The following is a 25,684-nucleotide window of genomic DNA, read 5'->3' as shown; positions in this document are numbered from 1 at the left end:
AAGAAATAAGAGATGGACAAGCCAGCTTTTTATTTATTAAATACTTCAGAAATTCTCAGTGGTCTCTGGGGCCAGGAAACAGTTGATTAGACCAAGTGCTTTCTCTGCCTCTGAATGTGTTGTGCCTACTCCCCTCTCTGAACCCCTCTTTACGATCTCTATGGAGATTTGAGGCTTCCTCCTGATTGGTGTTCCCTCCATTTGATTTGCCTTGGGAGAAGGGGCAGTAGAAGGCTACAACACTCTTGATCCATAGGCTTGTATGGTTCTGATAAGTCATGCTTGTATAGAACAGAAGCTATGCTTCTAGAAATAGCAGTACACTAGTGCATTACGTTATGATAACTGGTATATGCGAATACTACAGAGAACAGCTTCCAAAAGTAATCTCTGTGCACCTCCTGGAAGTGCCCAAACAAATCTGTTTCTTGTTTAGGTTAAAGAGAGACCTGATGTGGGAGTTTATATCAAAGATCTTTCAGCTTATGTTGTAAACAATGCAGATGATATGGATAGAATCATGACACTAGGCCACAAAAACCGTAAGTAGCACTCATTAGGGTTTTAAACTCTTGTCCAGAGCACAGTTTAGTGTAGCACTGTGCATTGCCAGGTAGACAGCTGACTTTCGGACCTGGGTACAGTCTTCACAACTCTTCAGGAACAGCACTCTCAGCTGAGCAGTGAGAGGGATGACTCCTTGCTAAGTCCTGTGATTCAGAAGCAGCCAATGAAGGTAGGACAGGCCCTATACAGCAGCTTTTCTTGGCTGGAAGGCTTGTTCCAATGTGGAGTCTTGATGGTGTGAGAGTGGGGCTGTAACTGAGCTTGTGAGACTTCAGCAAAGCAAGAGGAGACCACTGGGACTCCTAGTGGGTCTTGAACTTGCCCATTCATTCTCCTTTTCTTCCTCTCACCTTTGCCCAGCTGAGAAACATTAGACCAGTGTTGTGCTCTGTAGTATTGTAAACTGGTGATGCGATTGCATGTTTTCTCCGAGCAACAAAACAGCTCATTTTAACATCCAGGACACTTTCTGAATGAAGCACTATAGGTTAATGTACAAATCAAGCAAGGGTTAATGACTGTCACTGCCACTACATTGAAAACTGCAATATTTTTACTACTCGTAAACACAACTCAATCAGCCAGGATTAATGGTCTGACCCTAATGGGTACTGAGCATCATCTCTCTTGGATTTGCAGTCTTTGCTAGGTCAGTTGTATTTTCCAAAGGAGATGAATGGGTGTGAGGCTGCCTAGTGCCTTTTGGGATTGGGCCTTGAAAGGCATATGCAGAGATACAGCTAGAAGCAAAACCTCTGCTTGTCTTTCAAATGATTGCACGTCCGGACTAAAGATGAATGCTGCAATTTCAAGCCCAGAAAAAAATTCCTTCACCACAGGGTCTGAGGGGAGATGCATCACACTTATTAGCAGCATCAGAATCACTGCAAAATGTTGGGTGTTACAGCTGAGATAATTATTCTACACTAATTATTAAGTCTTGTCATTTTCTGAAGTTAAACAAGAAATGCATTCAGTTCTTTTAAGTAAGATTATAAAATCTGTAAATTATAACTGCTTTGTGGCCTCTTTGTTTTCAGATTAGGGACTGTTTTACCTTTTAGTTCATTGTTAATTCTGATGTTTTTGGGTCTCTTAACTAAAGGTTCTGTTGGTGCCACTAATATGAATGAGCACAGCTCCCGTTCCCATGCCATCTTCACTATTACCATTGAATGCAGCGAGAAAGGTGTTGATGGAAACATGCATGTTCGTATGGGCAAGCTGCACCTTGTAGATCTAGCGGTAAGTAGTAATGTGCAGATTTAACAAAATGCTAGTTGTGGGATGGTTACTGATTGTTATGCTGGACCCTTAACAAGACAGGGAAAAGGCACTGCCACTCCCTGAAAGAGCTTACGATGTAAGGCCCAGATGCAGTACGAGTTTCTGTGGGGACAGACTGCTGTGGAACCCAATTTAAATCAGTGCAATTCTGCCTGAATGCAAAGATCTGCCTATGTGAAATAAATTGCAGGATTGGGGCCTTCCTTAGACATGCATAACTTTCCCAGTGGAGAGGATGGCCGAGGGAGGACAAGGGATAAAATAGTCAAATTTTTGAGGTCGCTCAAGTGTGTTATGTGCATCTAGATGGTTCCATTACATTTTTTTTCTTGTAAAAGTGTAATTGTTTATAAGTTACTAGATGTTTCTTTTCCCTCATATCCATTGATTGGGGGAATCAGAAGATCATATTTAAAAACTTACCATTAGGGTGTTATGCAGTGTTGTGTATTAGCTACAGTTTGTTTTTCTAAAATAAATGTTTGTATATGAGAATGGTACATTCCATTTTTCCAGCTATGTCTCTTTGCTGTGCACTGTTCAGTGCTACCATGAGTCTAAAGATTCCATTAAGACCTGCTTGATCCTGTCCTTTCACCCTCTAAATACCTGTGTATTCCTTTCACCAGGGATCAGAAAGGCAGACAAAAACTGGAGCTACTGGGCAACGACTAAAGGAGGCCACAAAAATTAACCTTTCACTTTCCACTCTTGGGAATGTTATTTCTGCACTGGTGGATGGCAAGAGTACTCATGTGCCCTATCGTAACTCTAAATTGACTCGACTTCTTCAGGATTCCCTGGGGGGCAACTCAAAAACCATGATGGTAAGAATGGGATACGCCAAAGTTCAATGTCCCAGTAACCTGGTTTATATCTTTAAGGTGGAATTGAAGCAAAATTCTCATGGGAATAGTTTGACGTTTGTATTTACCCTTCTTTATTTCTGGACTGTGCTCTTTCATCAGTGCATAGAAATGTAGGGCAGGAAGACCCCTTGAGAGGTCATTTAGTCCAACCCCTATGCTGAGGCAGGACCAAGAACCTAGGGCATCCCTAATATGTGTTTGTGCAACCTGTTCTTAAAATCCTTCAATCATGGTGCTTCCACAAGCTCCCTTGGAAGCCTGCTCTGGTGCTTACTATTCTTATAGTTAGAAAGTTTTCCCTAATATCTAAACTAAATCTCCCTTGCTGCAGGTTTAGCCCATTACTTCTTGTTCTACTTTTAGTGGACATGGAGAACAATTGCTCACTATCCTCTTTATAACAGCCTTTCACATATTTGAGACTTCTTTCAGCCCCCCTCAGTTTTCTTTTCTCAAGATTAAATATGCCCAGTTTTAACTTTTCCTCATAGGTAGGGCCCTACCAAAGTCATGGTCAATTTCATGGTTATAGGATTAAAACAATTATAAATTTTCATGATTTCAGCCATTTAAATCTGAAATTTCAGGGTGTTGTAACGGTAGGTGTCCTGACCCAAAAAGGAGCGGGGGGGAGGGTTTGCAAGGTTAATGTAACGGGGGTTGTGGTTCTGCTACCCTGACTTCTGCTCAGATGCTGGCAGCGGTGCTGCCTTCAGAGTTGGGCAGCTGGAGAGCATCAGCTGCTGGCCAGGAGCCCAGCTCTGAAAGCAGAAGCACTGCCAGCAGCAGCGCAGAAGTAAGGACGGCACGGTCTGGCTTTGCTACCCTGACTTCTGCGCTGTTGCTGGCAGGGCGCTGCCCTCAGAACTGGGCGCCCGGCCAACAGTTGCCACCCTCCGTCTGCCCAGCTCTGAAGGCAGCGTGGAAGTAAGGGTGGCAATACTGCAACCTCCCCCTAAAATAACCTTGTGACCCCCCCGCTCGAAACTCTGTTTTGGGTCAGGACCTCCAATTTGAGAAATGCTGGTTTTCTAAGTTCCCTCTAAGCCACTCAGCAGCCTATTAAGCGCTGCACAGGTGCTCAGGGCTGCGGCAGGGAGAGATGCCCCGGACCTGCTGCGGCCAGTGGAGAGGCGCCTATCCCACGGGCCTAGCCTCAGAGCTGCCTTCGGGAGAGATGCCTCTTCCCCCATCCCCTCTCCAGCCCAGGTGCTGTTGCAGCGAGAGAGAGCTGGGGGGAGTCCTCTTCCTCCTTCCCTCTCTCTCTCCCTCCCTCCCGTAGTCCCGGAGCCTGCACCCAGAGTCAGAGCCCTCACCTCCCCATACCCCAATCCTCTGCCCCAGCCCTGAGCTCATCATCCTCAGCCCCACTTCTGAGCCCGCACCCTGAGCCCCCTCCCACACTCCAAACCCCTCAGCCTCACCCCCGCCACATGAATTTTGTTATGTACACAACCTCCATATTGTGCACATCATAAAATTCATTCCTCATACGCATGGGGAAAAATTAAAGGGAACGCTGCTGGTCTCCCTCATGAAATCTGTATAGTATAGGGTAAAAGCACACAAAAGACCAGATTTCACGGTCCACAACGCGTTTTTCATGGCCACGAATTTGGTAGGGCCCTACTCATAGGTCAGGTTTTCTAAACCTTTTGTCATTTTCTGTACCTCTTCTCTGGACTCTCCACTTTGGCACATCTTTCTTAAAATGTGGCACCCAAACTGGATCCAGTATTCCAGCTGGGGCCTCACCAGTACCTTATAAAGCAGTACAATTACCTCCTGTGTCTCTCGTATACAACAGTCCTGTTAACATACTCTCATCCTGTACAGCTTTTAGCCTTACATCTATCTGAACATAAAATTCACTTCATGGACATGGGAGGCTATAGACCAGAACAAGAGTACCCAGACGCATAGGGTCAAATGGAAGCTGTGCTTGTGCATCCCGTGGCAGGACTTTGTTCATGCTCTGGAGGCAGCAGAAAAGTACAGTTTGCAGGCAGAAAACTACAGTAAGGGATTTGCAGTACAGGGCGTGGGTCTGTTTTTACATTTCCTGGTCTTGCAATTCCTTGTATTTGTGTCTTTCAAGCTTTTACGTAGTGCTAAATCCCATCTACACAAGTAACTCCTTTTTTTTTTTTTATGTAACAGTGTGCAAATATTGGTCCGGCAGACTATAATTATGATGAGACTATCAGCACACTCAGGTATGCCAACCGTGCCAAAAACATCAAGAATAAGGCCAGAATTAATGAAGATCCCAAGGATGCCTTGCTCCGTCAGTTTCAAAAAGAAATTGAAGAGCTTAAAAAAAAGCTGGAGGAAGGTAACTTCCCTTATTCCTAATAATGTTCTCTGTACCTTCAGGTTATTCTGTTCCTGTATCACACGTCTCCTTTTTAAAGACTTACCATGGTCTGCTTTTCAGGAGTTTTGTAATAACATCTGAAGTCCCCATGCTTTTACATATGAGTTTGTTACATTAGTCTCAAGTAAAAAGAAGAAACCCAAAAATCACCCATAAATAGAAATAGATGGCATGCACGTATTTCTATGCTGAATGCAAGCTAGAGCTTTTCTTCAGTTAAGTATTGGATTTGTCCACTAGATGGTATTTAGAGCTAATATAAGCTATCAGATTTCATCTTTTCTTTTCTCCTTGGTTTAGGTTTGGATGTGACCTATATATAATTGAAATGTACTAATTTTAAAAGTCTCATAGAATCATAGAATATCAGGGTTGGAAGGGAGCTCAGGAGGTCATCTAGTCCAACCCCCTGCTCAAAGCAGGACCAATCCCCAACTAAATCATCCCAGCCAGGGCTTTGTCAAGCCTGACCTTAAAAATATCTAAGGAAGGAGATTCCACCACCTCCCTAGGTAATGCATTCCAGTGTTTCACCACCCTCCTAGTGAAAAAGTTTTTCCTAATATCCAACCTAAACCTCCCCCACTGCAACTTGAGACCATTACTCCTTGTTCTGTCATCAGCTACCACTGAGAACAGTCTAGATCCAGCCTCTTTGGAACCCCCTTTCAGGTAGTTGAAAGCAGCTATCAAATCCCCCCTCATTCTTCTCTTCTGCAGACTAAACCATCCCAGTTCCCTCAGCCTCTCCTCATAAGTCATGTGTTCCAGTCCCCTAATAACTTTTGTTGCCCTCCGCTGGACATTTTCCAATTTTTCCGCATCTTTCTTGTAGTCTGGGGCCCAAAACTGGACACAGTACTCCAGATGAGGCCTCACCAATGTCGAATAGAGGGGAACGATCACGTCCCTCGATCTGCTGGCAATGTCCCTACCTATACATCCCAAAATGCCATTGGCCTTCTTGGCAACAAGGGCACACTGACTCATATCCAGCTTCTCGTCCTCTGTAACCCCTCGGTCCTTTTCTGCAGAACTGCTGCCGAGCCATTCGGTCCCTAGTCTGTAGTGGTGCATGGGGTTCTTCCGTCCTAAGTGCAGGACTCTGCACTTGTCCTAGTTGAACCTCATCCGATTTCTTTTGGCCCAATCCTCCAATTTGTCTAGGTCCCTCTGTATCCTATCCCTACCCTCCAGCGTATCTACCTCTCCTCCCAGTTTAGTGTCATCTGCAAACTTGCTGAGGGTGCAATCCACACCATCCTCCAGATCATTTAATGAAGATATTGAACAAAACCGGCCCGAGGACCGACCCTTGGGGCACTCCACTTGATACCGGCTGCCAACTAGACATGGAGCCATTGATCACTACCCGTTGACCCCGATAATCTAGCCAACTTTCTATCCACCTTATAGTCCATTCATCCAGTCCATACTTCTTTAACTTGATGGCAAGAATACTGTGGGAGACAGTGTCAAAAGCTTTGCTAAAGTCAAAGAACAACATGTCCACCGCTTTCCCCTCATCCACAGAGCCAGTTATCTCGTCATAGAAGGCAGTTAGATTAGTCAGGCATGACTTGCCCTTGGTGAATCCATGCTGACTGTTCCTGATCACTTTCCTCTCCTCCAAGTGCTTCAGAATTGATTCCTTGAGGACCTGCACCATGATTTTTCCAGGGACTGAGGTGAGGCTGACTGGCCTGTAGTTCCCAGGATCCTCCTTCTTCCTTTTTTAAAGATGGGCACTACATTAGCCTTTTTCCAGTCGTCCAGGACTTCCCCGGATCGCCATGAGTTTTCAAAGATAATGGCCAATGGCTCTGCAATCACATCCGCAAACTCCTTTAGCGCTCTCGGATGCAGCACATCCTGCCCTATGGGCTTGTGCTCGTCCAGCTTTTCGAAATAGTCCCAAACCACTTCTTTCTCCATAGAGGGCTGGTCACCTCCTCCCCATGCTGTGCTGCCCAGTGCAGTAGTCTGGGAGCTGACCTTGTTCATGAAGACAGAGGCAAAAAAAGCATTGAATACATTAGCTTTTTCCACATCCTCTGTCACTAGGTTGCCTCCCTCATTCAGTAAGGGGCCCACACTTTCCTTGACTTTCTTCTTGTTGCTGACATACCTGAAGAAACCCTTCTTGTTACTCTTAACATCTCTAGCTAGCTGCAACTCCAGGTGTAATTTGGCCTTCCTGATTTCACTCCTGCATCCCCGAGCAATATTTTTATACTCTTCCCTGGTCATTTGTCCAATCTTCCACTTTTTGTAAGCTTCTTTTTTGTGTTCAAAATCAGCAAGGATTTCACTGTTAAGCCAAGCTGGTCGCCTGCCATATTTACTATTCTTTCTACACATTGGGATGGTTTGTCCCTGTAACCTCAGTAAAGATTCTTTAAAATACAGCCAGCTCTCCTGGACTCCTTTCCCCCTCACGTTATTCTCCCAGGGGATCCTGCCCATCAGTTCCCTGAGGGAGTCAAAGTCTGCTTTTCTGAAGTCCAGGGTCCATATTCTGCTGCTCTCCTTTCTTCCCTGTGTCAGGATCCTGAACTCAACCATTTCATGGTCACTGCCTCCCAGGTTCCCATCCACTTTAGCTTCCCCTACTAATTCTTCCTGGTTTGTGAGCAGCAGGTCAGGAAGAGCTCTGCCCCTAGTTGGTTCCTCTAGCACTTGCACCAGGAAATTGTCCCCTATACTTTCCAAAACCTTCTTGGATTGTCTGTGCACCACTGTATTGCTCTCCCAGCAGATATCAGGGTGATTGAAGTCTCCCATGAGAACCAGGGCCTGCGATCTAGTAACTTCCGTGAATTGCTGGAAGAAAGCCTCGTCCACTTCATCCCCCTGGTCCGGTGGTCTATAGCAGACTCCCACCACGACATCATCCTTGTTGCTCACACTTCTAAACTTAATCCAGAGACACTCAGGTTTTTCTGCAGTTTCATGCTTGAGCTCTGAGCAGTCATACTGCTCCCTTACATACAGAGCAACTCCCCCACCTTTTCTGCCCTGCCTGTTCTTCCTGAACCGTTTATATCCATCCATGACAGTACTCCAGTCATGTGAGTTATCCCACCAAGTCTCTGTTATTCCAATCACATCATAATTCCTTGACTGTGCCAGGACTTCCAGTTCTCCCTGCTTGTTTCCCAGGTTTCTTGCATTTGTGTATAGGCACTTGAGATAACTCGCTGATCGTCCCTCTTTCTCAGTATGAGACAGGAGCCCTGCCCTCTCGTGCGCTCCTGCTTCCTCCTCATTCATGTTATGTTAATGTCGGGCTGGGGACAAGTGCAAACTGGGGTTTTAAAAAGCATAATGACAAAGGGTTAAATGTTCTCCTTCTAGCAGAAAAAAGTGCTTGGGAAGGGAACAAATGCCTCTGAAACTATCAAACTGAACTTGTGGAGATGGCTTTTAAGTCTCCTCCTAAAGAATAAGGGGGTAAAGCTACAAAACCATATGGCTCCACAGGCTCTGTGAGCAACTGAGCCCTTCACATCCCACAAACGAGAATCAGCCTCTTCGTAGGTGGGGTCCTTGGCAGCATATAGCCTGAGAGAGCAGAGCTATGATTCCATGTGTTTATACGGACACATCTGTATCCTACCGACTGTGGATAAGGGAGAAGGCACAGAGAAGGAGATTTCCACTCGGATTTCCACTTGGAAATCTTTTCAATCCGAGAGAGACATGGAAAGTACAGTAGTGTTCCCACCCACTGTTCTTAACCCATTATTTCAACCCCTGTTGAGTCCCTTTGCTAATTTTGGGCCCCGCACCGCAGAATAAATGCCTTGCAAATGGAAGTCTGATTAAAGCGTACAGCTCAGAAACTGACACTCATAGATGTAAGGATGCAGCTGTGCTATTCTTTTGAACTTTTGCACTGAATTACATTTTAAAGTTCTGACAGACTTTGGTTTCAAATTGAAGTTGAAACATTAAAAATACCAAAGCATACCTTGGTTACAACAGAGAGTCATCTTTTCAGAAAACAACTGAGAGACTCTGGACAGTTTAAGCATTATGCCATATAGATTTTTTTTTAAAGTGTAAATATTTATTCCTTATGAACACTGTAGCCATTTTTCTCTGTATTTCAAACTTCATCTAAAGTGCTTAGAGGTAAAATAATACCTTGTTGGAGAATTGTAGCATAATAATGCTTAGCACTTGTGCTTTACAAATGCTGCAATATTAGACTCCAATCGCAAACTTTCTAAAATACATAATTATGGGTAGAATTTTGGTATGTCAGCATATTTTGGAACTGGACTGTAAGCTTTACTGAGATTGCTGGTTTAATATTTATCAGATTTTATATTCTGAAAAAGAAACATGTACCTATTACATGAGTAAACAAATGGAAAAACCCAGATCTTTCCCAAATTTGCATTGCCTGTACAGTCATTTAGTATCTGCTGCCAAGACACTGCTCAAATAAAGTTGAAGGTAGATAAAATGCTGCTGTTATAATTAATTGTCTGATATGCTGTGAAAGAGAGTGCCTTGGAAACATATATTTGTGTTTTAGGGGAAGAGATATCTGGCTCTGATATCAGTGGTTCTGAAGATGAAGATGAAGATGAAGAAGAAGAAGAAGAAGATGGGGAGGTTGGAGAGGATGGGGAAAAGCGTAAAAAACGAAGGGGTAAGGTATTCGCATGCTCCAATTCTCTCGTCCTTAGTCGTCAAGAAGTTGACTCCGGAAATTTCTTTGCATGAAGGAATCAGTATGCAACTTTGCATAAGTATGAACTTAACTGAGACTGTAGTAAAGTTCTACTGCCCGCTGCAATTATCATGCCTCTTGTAGAAACGAAGCCATTTGAAGCAGTCAGTCTAGCTAGACTGCTATACCTTTATATAGCATCTGCTTCCACTTAGGTAGTTTTGCTTGTAGTAACTTTCTCTTACGTGGTGGTTCCCTGGTTACAAAAGGGTGGCCATGTATGGCTTGTTACTGTGCGCATGTCTATGAGACTGATAGCAAACCCACACAACAGAACTGCCTCTGGGATATGGAGTTGTGGGGAGGGAGTAGGGTTGCCAATTTTGCTTCGCTGTATCCTGAAGGTGTCGTCACATGACATAATCTTTAATTAAAGATTAATCCTTGAATCCTGGAGACTCCAGGACAATCCTGGAGGGTTGGCAACCCTGGGAGGGAGAGTCTAACGAGCTACCGCAAGGAGAGAGAGCAGTTTCTAAAAAAAAAAAAAAAACAAAACAAAAAACAAAACAAAAAACAGGAAACTTAGTGGCCTTGTCTAATAAGAGCCTGCTGTGTATATGGAAGAGATGAAGGAACTCCCATTGATTTCTCTTTGCTGGGAGTAAAGACTGTAGGAATGGGCTCTAATATTACAAGCTAAATTCATCCTGTTCGTTAAACTATTTTTAGTGCTCAGACTTCTTTCCTGTCTGAAGTGTAGAATGTGTTTAAACAGAATTCCAGACTTAATGCTGGAAGGAATCTGTTACATTTGGCTTGTCTTTCATTAGTGTCACAAATTGTCTGTTTTCTTCAGAGGGGCCCCAAGCTCAAATGCCAGTTTTAATTAACCTTTTTATGTTTAAAGGTTTACTCAGATGTAAAAAGTGCTTCTTGCCACAGTGAACTCCCAGAACTCTGTCCTGAGCCTAAATTCTGCAGCTTTCTCTACAATTTGTTTCATTGTTGGTGTTTAAGGAGGCTTCAGTCACATTACTGATGATCAGTATTGCAACATAATCATATTAAATCTACAGTATGATGTATGGTTTAAACAAGTCATTTCAAGCTTATGTGGGATTGTTTTTGATGGGTAATGTTCATGTTATAGCTGTTTATCGTGTTCAGTCAAGTTGCTGCTAGTGCTGTTGGCATGGTTACCTGGTGTGTTTTTAAAAATCCACAAGTGGCCTTTCTGTTTTGTTCACATGCGTTCAATTGGTTAGATGATTTTACTTTTACATGTACTCTACTTGATGTTCATAATGGGTTATCAGCCCATAAGGGCAAAAAGTAGAATTGTTGTAACTGGTCTTCAGTACAATTACAGAAGTATCTCTGGGGCTGAAGTTCTGCTCTCGGATTAACTGGTGCAAATCCAGAAGGTTATCTGAGTGCAGAATTTAGCTCAGTGAAGTAATATGCCCTTCATTGTTAAGTACTATAAATCTTCAGCGTATGCCAGTTCAGAGGATTGTATGGTGCTATCTCCTGTCAATTACGATTCATTGATTCTAGAAATTCATTGCCTATACCATTGTTTAATAGGTCTGTAGCCTAGCACTTGTCTCTTGTGCGAGGGTCATTTCTTGTGGCAAAAAAACTGACCACCACTACTTATGTTGCTGCGTTAAACTAGTTGATTCCAAATAGCACGGTGAGTCAAGTGTTCTCTTGTGATTTAGTTACCTTCGTGACCTGATCAACAGGCTTCTTTTTAGTAACTGCCCCTTTGCAGGCAGGTATTATGACCCTTTATAGGACAAATCCTTCTTGGAGTCATGTGCCTGATAACAGAATGAATGGTGCATAATATTTTTTTCATAATCTGTAGAATTAAGGTGAAAATAGGCATGTGGGTCACTTTTCATTTTGAGCAATTACCCAATATGACTAGTGATTTTTTTGTTGTCTCATACTAGACATGGTCAGGATGGATTTTTGCTGAAATATGGTTGTTCTATAGCCTACATTTTAGAGTATACAATGGTGGCTCTACAGGAGTGAATCGAAGTGGGATCCAAGCAAATGCTTCCAAACACAAGTATTACTTTGCCTTTTCAAACCAGTTTGCTGGTTCTTCTGGGCTTCTTTGGATTTCTTTCTTTTGGAACTAATTTTTAGCTGTGTGTTTCTTCATATTCTTGTTCCTTCTTTCCTGGGTTTTCCGTGGGTCTTACTTTTTTGTTTTCCAGGCAGTAGCAGCACCAGTAGTTCAGACTCCACATGCTCTGTCATAGAGAAACCTCTGGATAAGTCCTTCACTAGTGAGTGGGAGCTCTTAAGTCGTTTAACAAAGCTTTGGCCTTTCCATAACCTGTGCACTCCATTTTGTAAATGCCACACTGCTCCCTGCCACTTTTTTTATTTAAGAGAAAAATGTGGGTTTATAAATTGGCTAAAGCATGCTTTTCTTTTGCTGCTTCCAAGCTTTAAACAATTGTTCAACGTGCAACTTAGCTTAATGTTTGAGAAAATGTAAGGCAAGTTAGTGCTTTGTTCGAGCTAACTGTAAAGAGAGGGGGGAAATAGCATGGAAAATCCAATTCCAGTTTTTGTTTCATTGGCTTCCTTCTTTATTGAGACATTGGCAGAGAACAAATCAGTGGAACAATCAAAATCTTACTTTAGATTTATAATCTGGAAAGGGGGCTAGATAGCATCTGATTAATTCACAGTCCTTTGATCTAAAGAGATCTGGATTCAGATCTTTAAGGGTGGCAAGTAAATGTGACTTGTCTATTGTGGAAAGATATCCAAGTCACTGTAAATCATCATTTGCTTGGGCATCATTGTCATTCTTTGTTCAGAGAAGGGGCCAATAGTCTGGATGAAGAAACTATTGGCTTAGTTGCCCCTGGCTCCAGGCAGGGCTTTTTGGTCCCCTTATAAACACCAGAATTAATTAATTAATTATGGCTGTTTTACTCAAAATATTCTTTAAAAGCCCTAATTCCAGATTGGTGGGAACTTTCTAACACTAGTTTGTATCTTACTTCTGCAAGCCCAAGTCACACTTTTCCCCTTTCTTAGGCAGAGAGAGGCTGATAGTTCATGGTGTTGATATCTTCTAGTTTTATCTAAAAAGGAGAGCTCCTTAGTTTCTAAACTGTTCATTTATTGGTGGTATTAACATTTTTCCACCAATAGTAAAATACAAAATCCCATTTACTTGTCACAGTCAAGAAGGCTTAAAATGTAAAAACCCTCTAGTGGTTTACTTTATTGGAGGCATTGAAATGCATTTGCTTTTCCAAACTTGCTTTTAACCAGAATATTTGGGTGTGGGCAAATCACTTAATGGCAAGTTGTCTACTGAAATACTTAGTTGGGGACCAGTCCACCTCCCATCAGTCAGTGAAGAGACTCCAATTTATTACGGTGGAAGTTGGCTCAGACCGTCAGTGGTAGAATAAACACTACTTGTTCTACAGTCAAAATAGTAATTGTCCTCATATGTTGTGTGGATCTTTTGCATGTCGTCTTCCTTCTGCATTATCTTTTTTCTTTTTCTTTTCCTGTTTCATTCTGATCACACCTGCTTGAATAACCAAAATTAGCCATATACCTCTATGGAAGCATCAGTTACTGCAAATTAACCTACTAATATCCTGTTTAATTGAACATAGAAATCTTGTGCTGAAATCCCATATGTGCAGTTGATCATATAAAACAAAGAATTGACTTGGAAATCTCGCTAAAATGCAAAGCAAGCTTTCTTTCTGTGTGCTAAGGTTTTACAGGTAATGTAAAAAAAAATTGGCTACCTTGAAAACATAACTCAGTCTTACTTTAGGGTGGTAGGTGCCCGCTTTGATGTTTCTTAGGGCATGATCTTTGCGGCAGGCTCGTAATGTCATATATAGAATCTGCGTTATATTGAACTGAATAGGAGAATGCAAGAATGGTTTGAAGATTAATCTGAATATGCAAAAAAAAAGTATCCTTTGGTTCAGAAAATTTACTCTGGCCAACCATAAATCGTAACACAAATATTTGCTTTAATGGCCTCTTATTTCTCAATGATTATTCTGCTGATTTTTTCTGTCTGTAGATGCAGATTTAGATTAATCCTTATACTGATACTGATGATCTTTATAACAAAACAATCAAGCAGTAATGTTTTTCTTTTTCCTCCCTTTTTTATGCATATGCTGCCTATCTGCGATTTGCTTACTACTTCCTCTTAATGCAAGATCAAGCAGGTTGGTGTGATTGATTTGTGATCGATATAGTACCGATACAGAGCTTGTAAACGGTCTTGCTGCTCAATCTAACTTTCATTCTTTAAAATTGAGAAGATCTAAGAATGTGTTTTGACAGGTAAGGCTCCTTCATTCACCTGTCCCTGACCTTTTTGCTTAAGGATTTCTCTATATAGAATTTCACAGAAAGCTCAAACTTCTAAAGGATATTGCCCAAAGCTTGGTCAAGCAACATATTGCGGCTGTGAACCTACATGTTGCTACTTCTTACCATTGGGCCAACAGGAGAAGCAAATGGAATCTAAACCAAATTATTTTGATTGTCCTGTTCCTGAATTACTGTCACACATCCTGCCATGAAATTATATACTACACCCAAATACCTACATAATTCCCCCTCCCCACCCCCATTTCTGGTGGGTGTGGGTGTGTGTATTTAAAATGGGGCTGTTGATTAATCTTGGTTAACTCACGCGATTAACTCAAAAAAAATTAATCGTGATTAATCACAGTTTTAATTGCACTGTTAAACAGTAGAATACCAATTGAAATTTATTAAATAGTTTGGATGTTTTTCTACATTTTCAGATATATTGTATTCTGTGTTCTAATTGAAATCAAGGTGTATATTTTGGATTACAAATATTTGCACTGTAAAAATGATAAACAAAAGAAATTGTATTTTTCAGTTCACTTCATATAAGTATTGTAGTGCAATCTTTGTCGTGAAAATGCAACTTACAAATGTAGATTTTTGTTGTTGTTACATAACTGCACTCAAAAACAAAACAATGTAAAACTTCAGAGCCTACAAGTCCACTTAGTCCTCCTTCGTGTTCAGCCAATCGTTTGTTTACATTTACAGGCAATAATGCTGCCCTCTTTTTTTTTATTTACAGTGTCACCAGAAAGTGAGAATTGGGCATTTGCATAGCACTTTTGTAGCTGGCATTGCAAGGTATTTAGGTGCCAGATATGCTAAACAATCGTGTGGCCCTTCATGTTTCGGCCACCATTCAGGAGGACATGCTTCCATGCTGATGACACGTGTTAAATAATGCATTAATTAAATTTGTGACTGAACTCCTTGGGGGAGAATTGTATGTCCCCTGATCTGTTTTACCCGCATTCTGCCATATATTTCATGTTATAGCAGTCTCAGATGATGAGACAGCTTCATTTTAAGAACACTTTCACTGCAGATTTCACAAAACACAAAGAAGGTATCTATGTGAGATTTCTAACCGACCCAAGGTTTAAGAATCTGAAGTGCCTTCCAAAATCTGAGAGGGACGAAGTGTGGAGCATGCTTTCAGAAGCCGTCAAAGAGCAACACTCCGATGCGGAAATTACAGAACCCGAAGCACCATAGAAGAAAATCAACCTTCTACTGGTGAGATCTGACTCAGATGATGAAAATGAACATGCATTGGTCTGCACTGCTTTGGACTGGTATTGAACAGAACCCATCCTCAGCATGGATGCATGTCCACTGGAATGGTGGTTGAAGCATGAAGGGACATATGAATCTTTAGCGCATCTGGCACATAAATACCTTGTGGCGCTGGCCACAACAGTGCCATGTGAACACCTGTTTTCACTTTAAGGTGACATTGTAAACAAGAAGTGGGCAGCTTTATCTACTGCAAATGTAAACAAACTTGTTTGTCTTAGCGATTGGCTGAATAAGAAGTAGGACTGTGTGGACTTGCAGGATCTAAAACTTTACATTGTTTTGTTTTTGAATGCGGTTTTTTTGTACCTAATTCTACATTTTGTAAGTTCAGCTTTCATGATAAAGAGATTGCACTACAGTACTTGTATTAGGTGAATTGAAAAATACTATTTCTTTTTTTACAGTGCAAATACTTGTAATAAAAAATAAATATAAAGTGAGCACTGTACACTTTTTATTCTGTGTAATTGAAATCAATATATTTGAAAATGTAGAAGACAACCAAAAATATTTAAATAAATGGCATTCTAGTATTGTTTAACAGTGCGATTAATTGCGCAATTAATTTTTTAATCACTTGACAGCCCTAATTTAAAAATTAATGAGGTGATGTTTCAGTGTCTTTACAAAAGTTGTGTGTGTATGCGCAGTGGAGAGCCTTTTACCAAATGATGATGTTTGGCAGGGTATTCTGCAGGGTTTTTTTTCTTGTTTTTTCTCCCCTGCAGTAGCGGTAAATTGTTGCTATTGGATTTTCACACATTCAAGTTAGTTTTCTTTTGTCTAGATTTTGTTAGAATGCAGCTGGGAAAAATCAAAACAGGGTAAATAAAGGGTATTTTCCACACACTAAAAGTTCTAGAAATCTAAATTAGCTTGGTATCTTGCTATGCTCTCTGCGACCCCTCGTGCAATTAATCCGAAACCTGTTCATGTTCATATGCATTGATATGTTGTGCAGTTTTGTAATTAAGATCTTCCCAATCCAAAGTTATTTTTCAACTAATGTTGATCTCTGAGATTTGGAGGATGATTTATAGGAGCCATTCTTCTTGTTCTAGAATTCTGAATTATTTTCAGATGACCTTATAGGGCTACTGAACTCAGTCTGAATACCAGTTAGCTGCTCAAGTTACCTCCATTGTAATCACGGAGGTGTAGTGTAAAAAACTGGTTTGTTTTTTACTTTTTACCAGTGGTCAAAGTACTACCTTTATAGACCATTACAAATCGCACCACCCCAGAATCTCTGAATGGATACTGCTACAAAGACAATCTGAGTCCACAAGCTGTTGTCCATCCCTTATCTGCTGTTATCTAATCGGGCTTTTCTGCATTTCTCTGCACATTGTAGTTCTTCATTGTGGACAATACAGTCTTAAAAGATCTTACTGCTAACTTTCGCAGTGACGTTCCATAGGGAATGCAGTACAGAAGGGTATCTTGGAGAAAATTTCTTCCAGTGTGAATTTTTGGAAAGTGGAATTCTGAACTTAGCTTTAGAACTCAACTCTCCTAACAGGCTACAAAAAGAAACCTGAGCATCTAATTATAAAGAGAAGTGATTACATTTTAAAGTTTGCTTAAAAAATAAACTCTGTATTGAACTGTGCAGACTAACTTTTCATTATCCCTTTAAAGTAATTTAGGTCTCAAACTTCTGGCTTTTTTTTAAGATGGCAGACTTTTTCACAACGGTTTTATTCTTTTTTTAAATTTGATTTTACTATTATACACTAATATTAGCTTAATACTTCTGTGTCCCCAGTGGCAATAAATAGCAAAAGCAGGGCTTGAATGGCTTGTAAATGTCACTAGATTTCTAAGATGGAACTAGTCTGGTGTGCACCTAACTCTTCTTCATATAAGTCAGTTACTGTTTTTCTTCTTGTCCAGTTTCCAAAGTGCCACTGGATGGCTTTGTTGAAGTCTTAATAACAAAGCTACTCTAAAACGTTTAGTATAAAAGTTGCCTGTGTTGGACAGTGATGTGATACAAGCTGGTTTCCTGACAGAGCTGGGAAGCATCACCAGCATCTATTAAATATCCATTTGCACTGAATAGTACTATTATACACTCCAGTAGGAGCAGAGATAGGGTATAACTATATATTGCCATTGAAATATTTTTATTTAACTTTTGTTGAAAATCACATTTAATTTGAAATCGGATGACAAGATAGTGAAGATTTCTATAATAAAAGACAGTGTTTTATTTTTGTCATCAAATAATTCATCCTTAACCTGAATCTTTCCAAAGGCAAGAAGAAAGTTTCCCCAGATAAAATGGTAGAGATGCAAGCCAAGATTGAGGAAGAGAGAAAAGCACTTGAAACCAAGCTTGACATGGAAGAGGAAGAGAGAAACAAAGCCAGGGCTGAACTGGAGAAGAGAGAGAAAGATCTGCTCAAAGCCCAGTTAGTACTGTATCATAAGAACAATTTTTTTTTACAGTTCAGTAATCAGATCTAATTAGGGATGTGTGACTGGTGGAAATTCAAATGAATTGGTTGATTAAAGCAGGGATGCACAAAATGAATGCTCTCCTGTCCTGCTGTTAAAGCAAATGAGCTTCCTGTGTAGGTTAGAGCTGGTCAGAAAATCCAATTTAAAAAAAAAATGCATTTTTTAAATTTTTTTCAAAATTTCAGCCAGCTTTAAAAAAAAATAAAATCCAAATTTGAAAAAGCTGGACAAGCTCCTGTATGTATTGACTGCTAATGAAGTAGTCAAATACTAAGAACCATCATAACAGCCTTTACTGCCATACAGTTTAATGAGATGGAGGTGGTTGATTCTGGGCACAGAACTTATCTTGATGTGGAAAGACTGATCCAGGCTGGAGCTGAAAAGTGACCTGTGAGTTCTCACAGGGCCTCAGGGCAGAGCACAAGGCACATGGCTGGTGGGACAAGGGCTGGAGAGGTAATGGACTCCTGTGTGAAGCCTCCATGATCCCTGCTTGTCTTACTCTGGCCCCCATGTGTGATTATTTTCTCTTCTCCTTCCCACCAAGGCCCTGAGGTAAACAGCTGCTGCTGCCACCTCTTATTCTCTCTCCTCCTGGGTCCCCACATTGCCTGAGCCCCAGCAGAGGGAGCATTGAAAGTGGAGGAGGAGACAGTCTCCCTGATCTCAGTGCCCCAGCAGCCCCCAGTGGAAGGGAGGATTTGCAGCAGGAGAGACTGTTCACTGTCAGCTGCCCTGTTTGACTTTTAGCTGCAGCTCTCTCCAGTAACTTGTATTTTCTTCTTCTTGCAGTCTCGAAAGTGAGATGAGTGTTCAGGCCCTCTCCTGCCCACAGTTCAGACCCATTGTTCAGGCCAGGCCCCACCACTAGAGAGAGCCTGGAATACATGGTGTTCCACTCCCTGTCTCTCTCATCAGACAGGAACACCAGTCGCTGCTGGAGAAGTTATCAGCTTTGGAGAAGAAGGTGATTGTGGGAGGTGTGGACTTGCTGGCAAAAGCTGAGGAGCAGGAGAAACTTCTAGAGGAATCTAACATGGAGCTTGAAGAGCGAAGAAAAAGAGCTGAGCAGCTTCGCAAAGAGCTTGAGGAAAAAGAGGTTTGATTAGCTTCCTTATTGTAGTGCTGATGATCTTAACTGACAGGACTGATTGTGCTCACCTTCCATTGTCTCTCTCAGCCTTGTGTGCACGCTTGATATGGAAGCTATGGCAGGAGCTGATGCCAACGTTCCTAGAGACTGACACCTGAAATGGGTAGGCAGTTCTCTGGCACAGAAGTGTGTGCAAGGACGAGCTTTATAGCAGCGCGTAAAAACAGTGGGGCGTGTGTGATACAGATCAGTGTAGGCAGAGCCGGCACTTCACTTAGTCCAAGTAGTTTCTCCTCTGGCTATACCACAGCCAAATGCTTCTCTAACAATAGTAAATTGTGTGTTGCCTTTTGTTTTTAAATGTTGCAAACAGCAAGAGCGCCTGGACATTGAGGAGAAGTACACCAGCCTGCAGGAAGAGGCACAGGGCAAGACCAAGAAGCTGAAGAAAGTCTGGACAATGCTAATGGCTGCAAAATCAGAGGTCAGTGTCCAAAAGAGTTGTTTAGTTAGTATTTCCAAAACAGACTTAGTTTGTAAATATGTGCCCTACACTATGTAACCCTGGAAAAGTGCTTTACCAGTGTCTTTATAAAGCACCTCTTGGTTTGTATGTTTTCAGAGAACTAACTGAACGCTGGTAATCTGAGCCTCTGGGGGTTACATCTTCAAGCTTTTCTCTGAATCTACGAGGGCTAGGGTGACCAGACAGCAAGTGTGAAAAATCAGGACGGGGGCAGGGGGTAATAGGCGCCTATATAAGACAAAGCCCCAAATATCAGGACTGTCCCTATGAAATCAGGACACCTGGTCACCCTAATGAAGGCGAGAATTATTTTTCTTTGAAATGAAAGCGGAGGGTCTCATTCATATGACTCTGGGAGCTGGAGCTTTAATAAAATCACCAGTTATCGCTAAACGTGTTATAAAATCATCAGTTGCCAACACACTTGCTCTGCACAATTGCCTGCTTCTGCTTGACTTGAATAGTCTCTTATCTTTTCTTTCAGAGTAATGTAATCACTTGACAGAATATGGGATTAATAATTTATCTTAGTTGTATCTCCCTTGGAATTTCACTTTTGTTGTTGTTTTTTTTTTCTTTCTCTCCTGTGACTTTTCATCTCCGTGGCATATTTTTCTCCTTTCTGTAGCTTTTTTCCCCTATCCTATCCTTCTGGCCAGGATCCCCAATCACCCGCCACCTGGTTACCACATTCTTTCCCTTTCCCTACAACCTGTGGGAGCTCAGAATGTCTGTTGGCTGGTGCCTGTAGCCCATGCTGCAGGAGGTCTTCAGGCCGAGAGCTGCTTCCTGCAGTTGCCTGAGCTGCATAGTAGTCTGTTGGATAATGGGATTTTTTTTAGGGTGTGCAGGTCCCTTCCTTCAACAGGGTATACCTAGACTGCTCTGCTCCTGGTTTCTTCCAACAAGTGCAGAGCAGGGATTTGCAGAAGTCTTGTAGGCAAAAAGTGCCAGTCTGAGCTCGTATGTTTAAATTTATCAATTCTTGGGGATAGTTTATAATAAATGAATTCATTTTGCCTGTGAATTTAAATGGAGGTGGAATGATGAAAGGCCAACAACTTTTTGAAGGGCTTTCATGTTTGAACTACTTCTAGCTTCCTGATGGCTTGCTTTATTGTCCATAGATGGCAGATCTGCAACAGGAACATCAGAGAGAGATTGAAGGATTGCTGGAGAATATTCGGCAGCTCAGCAGGGAGCTTCGTCTTCAAATGCTCATCATAGATAACTTCATTCCTCAGGACTACCAGGTAAAGGAAGGGAAGCCTAGTCTTGGATTTGGGGTTTTTAGTAATGTTAGACACACCCATTGATTCCTCCAGCATTCCTTCTGTCCCCATCAGTAGTGGGAGTGACTCAGCACACCTCATCTCTGTATCCAGTTTGTTAGAGCTAGTAGGTGTTAAATAGCATCGCACAAAAAACAATGAGCCACTTAAGATTCTAACTTATGTATATATTTGTAAAAGAGTATTTATAAAACACAGCAAACCTCTAATTGAATTTAATTAGAAGGAAAATCAAGGTAATTAGGTTTCAGACCAACACAGTTATATGAACGTGCTACCAGGCACAACTCTGTCACATTTCCATATTAGTTTTAAATCACTGTCAAAAACATGAGAATCAGAGACCCCAGATGTGACTGAGTCAATCTTCTGAAAATACCAAGACAGAGGTTTCTGGTGAGCATTACAATTGTTCACTAAACAGAATGACTTCACCAGTCACCTTGCTCCCTGTAGTCTTTATGTAATGCTTTGAAAAGCCTGGTTGAGTATACTGATAAAGTGAAGCAATTACTTGATTATCTGGGGAGGATCCACTTCCTCTCCACCCTCTGTCTAAAAGATCTGAAGTATTTTCTAAAATTGAAGGCCATCTCTACAATAGGAAAATGTATACCTGTAATTGTCCACTGTGGTAACTTCACCCTGGGACTGAGTAGCTTTTGGACAACAGTGGTTACAAATAGCTGATGACTACATCAACAGGGAACTACAGGCTCAAACTCTGCCAACGCATCCTAAATATTCATCTTTCACTCTGCTCTTCACAGAAATGAAAATCTCCTGTTGGACCTCCTACTATAAAAAGCATTATTGATTGAGGATGAACAGTTCCCATCAAAAGGGAGTAGGAGTTACAAGGCACAAAGCCAGCTTATGTAGCCTACCCAAAGGCAAAGTGTTAAAACTGGTGCAGATCCCCCCAAAACAGGGCTATCAGTTCATTACAAGAAAATGAATGAAAATTGATCCATTCTCCAGAATGACTAATGGGATGTTTCAGGACCCGTTCTGGTCTAGGGACAGTTGGATGAAGATGAAGTTAGCAGCAGTATTTGATGTTAAAAGACGCACAACATGACAGTACCTAGAACTTTCTTTGTAGTGTTCTCTTGGCTCACCAGTTTATGGTATGCCTGAGATTCATTGTATCTGACAATTTAAATAAAAAGAAAAGCAGTATTTGTGGCACCTTAGAGACTAACCAATTTATTTGAGCATAAGCTTTCGTGAGCTACAGCTCACTTCATCGGATGCACACTGTGGAAAGTGTAGAAGATCTTTTTATATACACACAAAGCGTGAAACAATACCTCCTCCCACCCCACTCTCCTGCTGGTAATAGCTTATCTAAAGTGACCACTCTCCTTACAGTGTGTATGATGATCAAGGTGGGCCATTTCCAGCACAAATCCTATTACCAGCAGGAGAGTGGGTTTGTGGGGGGGGGGTGAGAAAACCTGGATTTGTGCTGGAAATGGCCCAACTTGATTATCACACATTTTATAAGGAGAGTGATCACTTTAGATAAGCTATTACCAGCAGGAGAGTGGGGTGGGAGGAGGTATTTTTTCATGCTTTGTCTGTATATAAAAGATCTTCTACACTTTCCACAGTATGCATCCGATGAAGTGAGCTGTAGCTCACGAAAGCTTATGCTCAAATAAATTGGTTAGTCTCTAAGGTGCTACAAGTACTCCTTTTCTTTTTGCAAATACAGACTAACACGGCTGCTACTCTGAAACCTGACAATTTAAATATCTCTCACCACCCAGTACAAAACACACTAAGCATTTTTCCTTTGTTTTTATGAATATCACACCCAGACAACTATCTTAATGACTGGAGACCTGTACATGTGCAGGGTACTCCAATATGCCCTGGAACAGGTGATTCAGACTAAGCGTATGTCTACACTGCAATAAAAGATGCACAGCCATGGCTAGCCCAGTTCAGCTAACTCAGGCTTAGGTTGCGGGGCAAAAATTGCAGTGTAGATGTTCAGCCTTCAGCTGGAGCCCAGGTTCTGAAACCCTACAAGTAGGGTGGGTCTCAGAGCTTGGGCTCCAGCCTGAAACCAAACATCTACACAGCAATTTTTAGCTCCAGTCAGTTGACCTAGGCTCTGAGACTTGCTGCCACGGATTTTTTTATGGCAGTGTAGACCTATCCTCACAGGCCATGGCCTTCAGTGTGGGGTGTGGTTTTTTAACAGGGTATGGTCATCCACATCAATGAATCAGCCTTGATTAAATTGACTTGAGGAGGAGCCATGTTTAACAGGGCTTTAATGCTGTTGTTAAATTCACTTTGCCCATGATCTCTTGGGTGTGCCTTATGGAAGATGTATTTAGAGTGTATGAAGAGTTAAAGTTCACAAACCTAGAACAATTATTTTTCTTATTTCTTCTAAGGAAATGATTGAAAACTATGTTCACTGGAATGAAGACATTGGAGAATGGCAGTTGGTAAGCTTAGCTGATAGAAAATGCAGGTAGCTACACTAGTGCAATGCAAAGGTTCTCAAGGGGTATGAAATGAAAGCGAGGGTTCTCAGGCTAACTCGCCAACCTTAGCTATACAGTTTTCATTGACTAGTTAGATTGTGCCATAATGGAGAGTCAGTGTTACTACAATTCCCTGAAAGTCCATTGTTTAAGACACTGACCGCAAGATCTCTGTGATGGGTTTGTTACTTATCCCAGATGTTATGGCAGGTTTTTGTTTGGGTCTTTTCTGAGGATTTTGGTGTTTCATTGATGTGAGCTAATCAAAGCCATTGCAGCTGTCACCAACAATATTACCAGCCATGTTGCTGGAACAGAAAAGATCATCTGAAATCTTACAGAAATATATATTTGTGTATATATATTTATCTTGCATCATGGTCTGAAGTTCACTAGACTGGCAAACTGCCAAGGGTAGTAAAAGTGGCAGAGCTATAGATGTTCTATTTAGCCACTAGTCCTAGGAAGTTCTGCTTCAGGCACTTTATAAAGAACATCCCAGCTGCATTTGAGCAGGAAGGAAAAAAAAAAAAATAAAGATCCGAAAATGCATTTTTCAGAGCACTAAAATTATTCGTGAATTTGGGATTGAATTTGACAAAAAACTGGACAACAAAAATGTTGGAAATGTCAAAATGAACTGTTTTTTTACAATGTTTTGAATCCACATTTCAAGACAAAAAATGTCAAATGTTTTGATTTGACCCAAATTAAAAATTTTTGAATATTTTTTTTTTTTGTTTTGGTGAGAGAGAGAGAAAAATTGGTTTGAAATGAGTGGATTTTTAAAAAATTATTCATTCAGCTCTAATCCAAGCTAATCTTAACTGTCATGATGGGTAAAAGGTGCAAAGTGTGTCTTTCATCTTGTAAACTCCCAGATTAATTGAATTGAGGCTGGAAGCAAATATAAACCTACCCCGTCATGCAATCAGTTTTATAATATAGTTGACTTTGCTAACGAATCTTTCTCTTTCTTTAAGAAATGTGTTGCATATACAGGGAACAACATGAGAAAACAGACCCCGGTACCAGATAAAAAGGAAAAAGATGTAAGTGTCTCTTCTTAAATATGGATCAAACTGTATAGATCTATAGTGTACAAGCCAATGAATACCCATATGTAGGGCCCTACCAAATTCACAGCCTTGAAAAATGTGTCCAGGACCGTGAAATATAGTCTCCCCCCATGAAATCTTGTCTTTTGTATGCTGTTACCCTATACTATACAGATTTCATGGAGGAGACTAGCGTTGCCCAAATTGGGGGTCCTGACCCAAAAGGGAGTTGCAAGGGGGTCGTGGTATTGCCACCCTTATTTCTGTGCTGCCTTCAGAGTTGGGCAGCCAGGGAGCGGTAGCTGTTGGCCAGGTGCCCAGCTCTGAAGGCAGCACCCCGCCCACAGCAGGGCAGAAGTAAGGGTGGCAATACCACACTATGCAACCCTTACTTCTGTGCTGCTGCCTTCAGAGCTGGGCGGCCAGAGAGTGGTGGCTGCTGACTGAGGGTCCAGCTCTGCAGGCAGCAGCGCAGAAGTAAGGGTGTCAATACCATACCGTGCCATCCTTACTTCTGCGCTGCTGCTGGCGGTGACTCTGCCTTCAGAGCTGGGCTCCCGGCCAGCAGCCACCGCTCTCCAGCTGCCCGGCTCTGAAGGCAGCACCGCCGCCAGCAACAGTGCAGAAATAAGGGTAGCAGTACCGCAACTCCTCTTCGCCTCCACCCCCCCACCCCCAAAAAAAAAAACCCTTGTGACCACCCCACAACTTTTTGTGTGCGTGTGTGTGTTCAGGACCCCTACAATTACTGTGAAATTTCAGATTTAAATAGCTGAAATAATAAAATTTACCATTTTTAAAATCCTGAGACCATAAAATTGACCAAAACAACCATGAATTTCGTAGGGCCCTACCATATGTGCTGCATCTCCTGCTGTAAAACTTTCTAACTCTGTTTTTATAGTCTTTGTGTTTTGATGAAGCACTTGCTAAGTGTTATAGAAGAACATATACTAACAGTCGTAAAATGGATTCTGTGTATTCGTTCCCTAGCCCTTTGAGGTGGATCTTTCCCATGTTTATCTAGCTTACACAGAAGAAAGCCTGAGGCAGTCTTTGATGAAGTTAGAGAGGCCGAGGACTTCAAAAGGAAGATCAAGGCCTAAAACTAATAGAAGGTGAGTTCTTGTGAAATGGTTTTGTATGTGGTTGGGAACTTCCAAGTGAAGTGTTTTAAGTCCTAACTAAAGGTTTATTTTGGGGATCAGTCCAGTAGGCTGCATTTGGGCATCCCTTTAATTTGAATGGGAGT

General features: G+C 41.6%; 1 protein-coding gene across 3 annotated transcripts in view; it reads left to right on the top strand.

Annotated features, from left to right (window-relative positions):
• The window catches only part of KIF3A (kinesin family member 3A), a 51,359-nt gene that overhangs the window by 7,558 nt on the left and 18,117 nt on the right, over positions 1-25,684 (top strand). For 2 of the 3 annotated variants that reach the window (XM_073355659.1, XM_073355661.1), the window contains exons 5-16: positions 437-542; positions 1,673-1,812; positions 2,484-2,681; positions 4,884-5,058; positions 9,647-9,763; positions 17,748-17,904; positions 18,875-19,055; positions 19,423-19,533; positions 20,703-20,828; positions 23,282-23,335; positions 24,358-24,426; positions 25,426-25,550. In XM_073355659.1, the coding sequence (XP_073211760.1) occupies positions 437-542; positions 1,673-1,812; positions 2,484-2,681; positions 4,884-5,058; positions 9,647-9,763; positions 17,748-17,904; positions 18,875-19,055; positions 19,423-19,533; positions 20,703-20,828; positions 23,282-23,335; positions 24,358-24,426; positions 25,426-25,550 (1,559 nt within the window). Of the gene's footprint in view, positions 1-436; positions 543-1,672; positions 1,813-2,483; positions 2,682-4,883; positions 5,059-9,646; positions 9,764-12,021; positions 12,094-17,747; positions 17,905-18,874; positions 19,056-19,422; positions 19,534-20,702; positions 20,829-23,281; positions 23,336-24,357; positions 24,427-25,425; positions 25,551-25,684 lie in introns of all 3 variants that reach the window. The other variant, XM_073355658.1, reaches the window with a different exon arrangement.

The sequence above is a fragment of the Lepidochelys kempii genome, chromosome 8, assembly GCF_965140265.1.
Source record: "Lepidochelys kempii isolate rLepKem1 chromosome 8, rLepKem1.hap2, whole genome shotgun sequence".
Lineage (NCBI taxonomy): Eukaryota > Metazoa > Chordata > Testudines > Cheloniidae > Lepidochelys > Lepidochelys kempii.
This window is presented reverse-complemented; position numbering and strand designations above follow the sequence as displayed.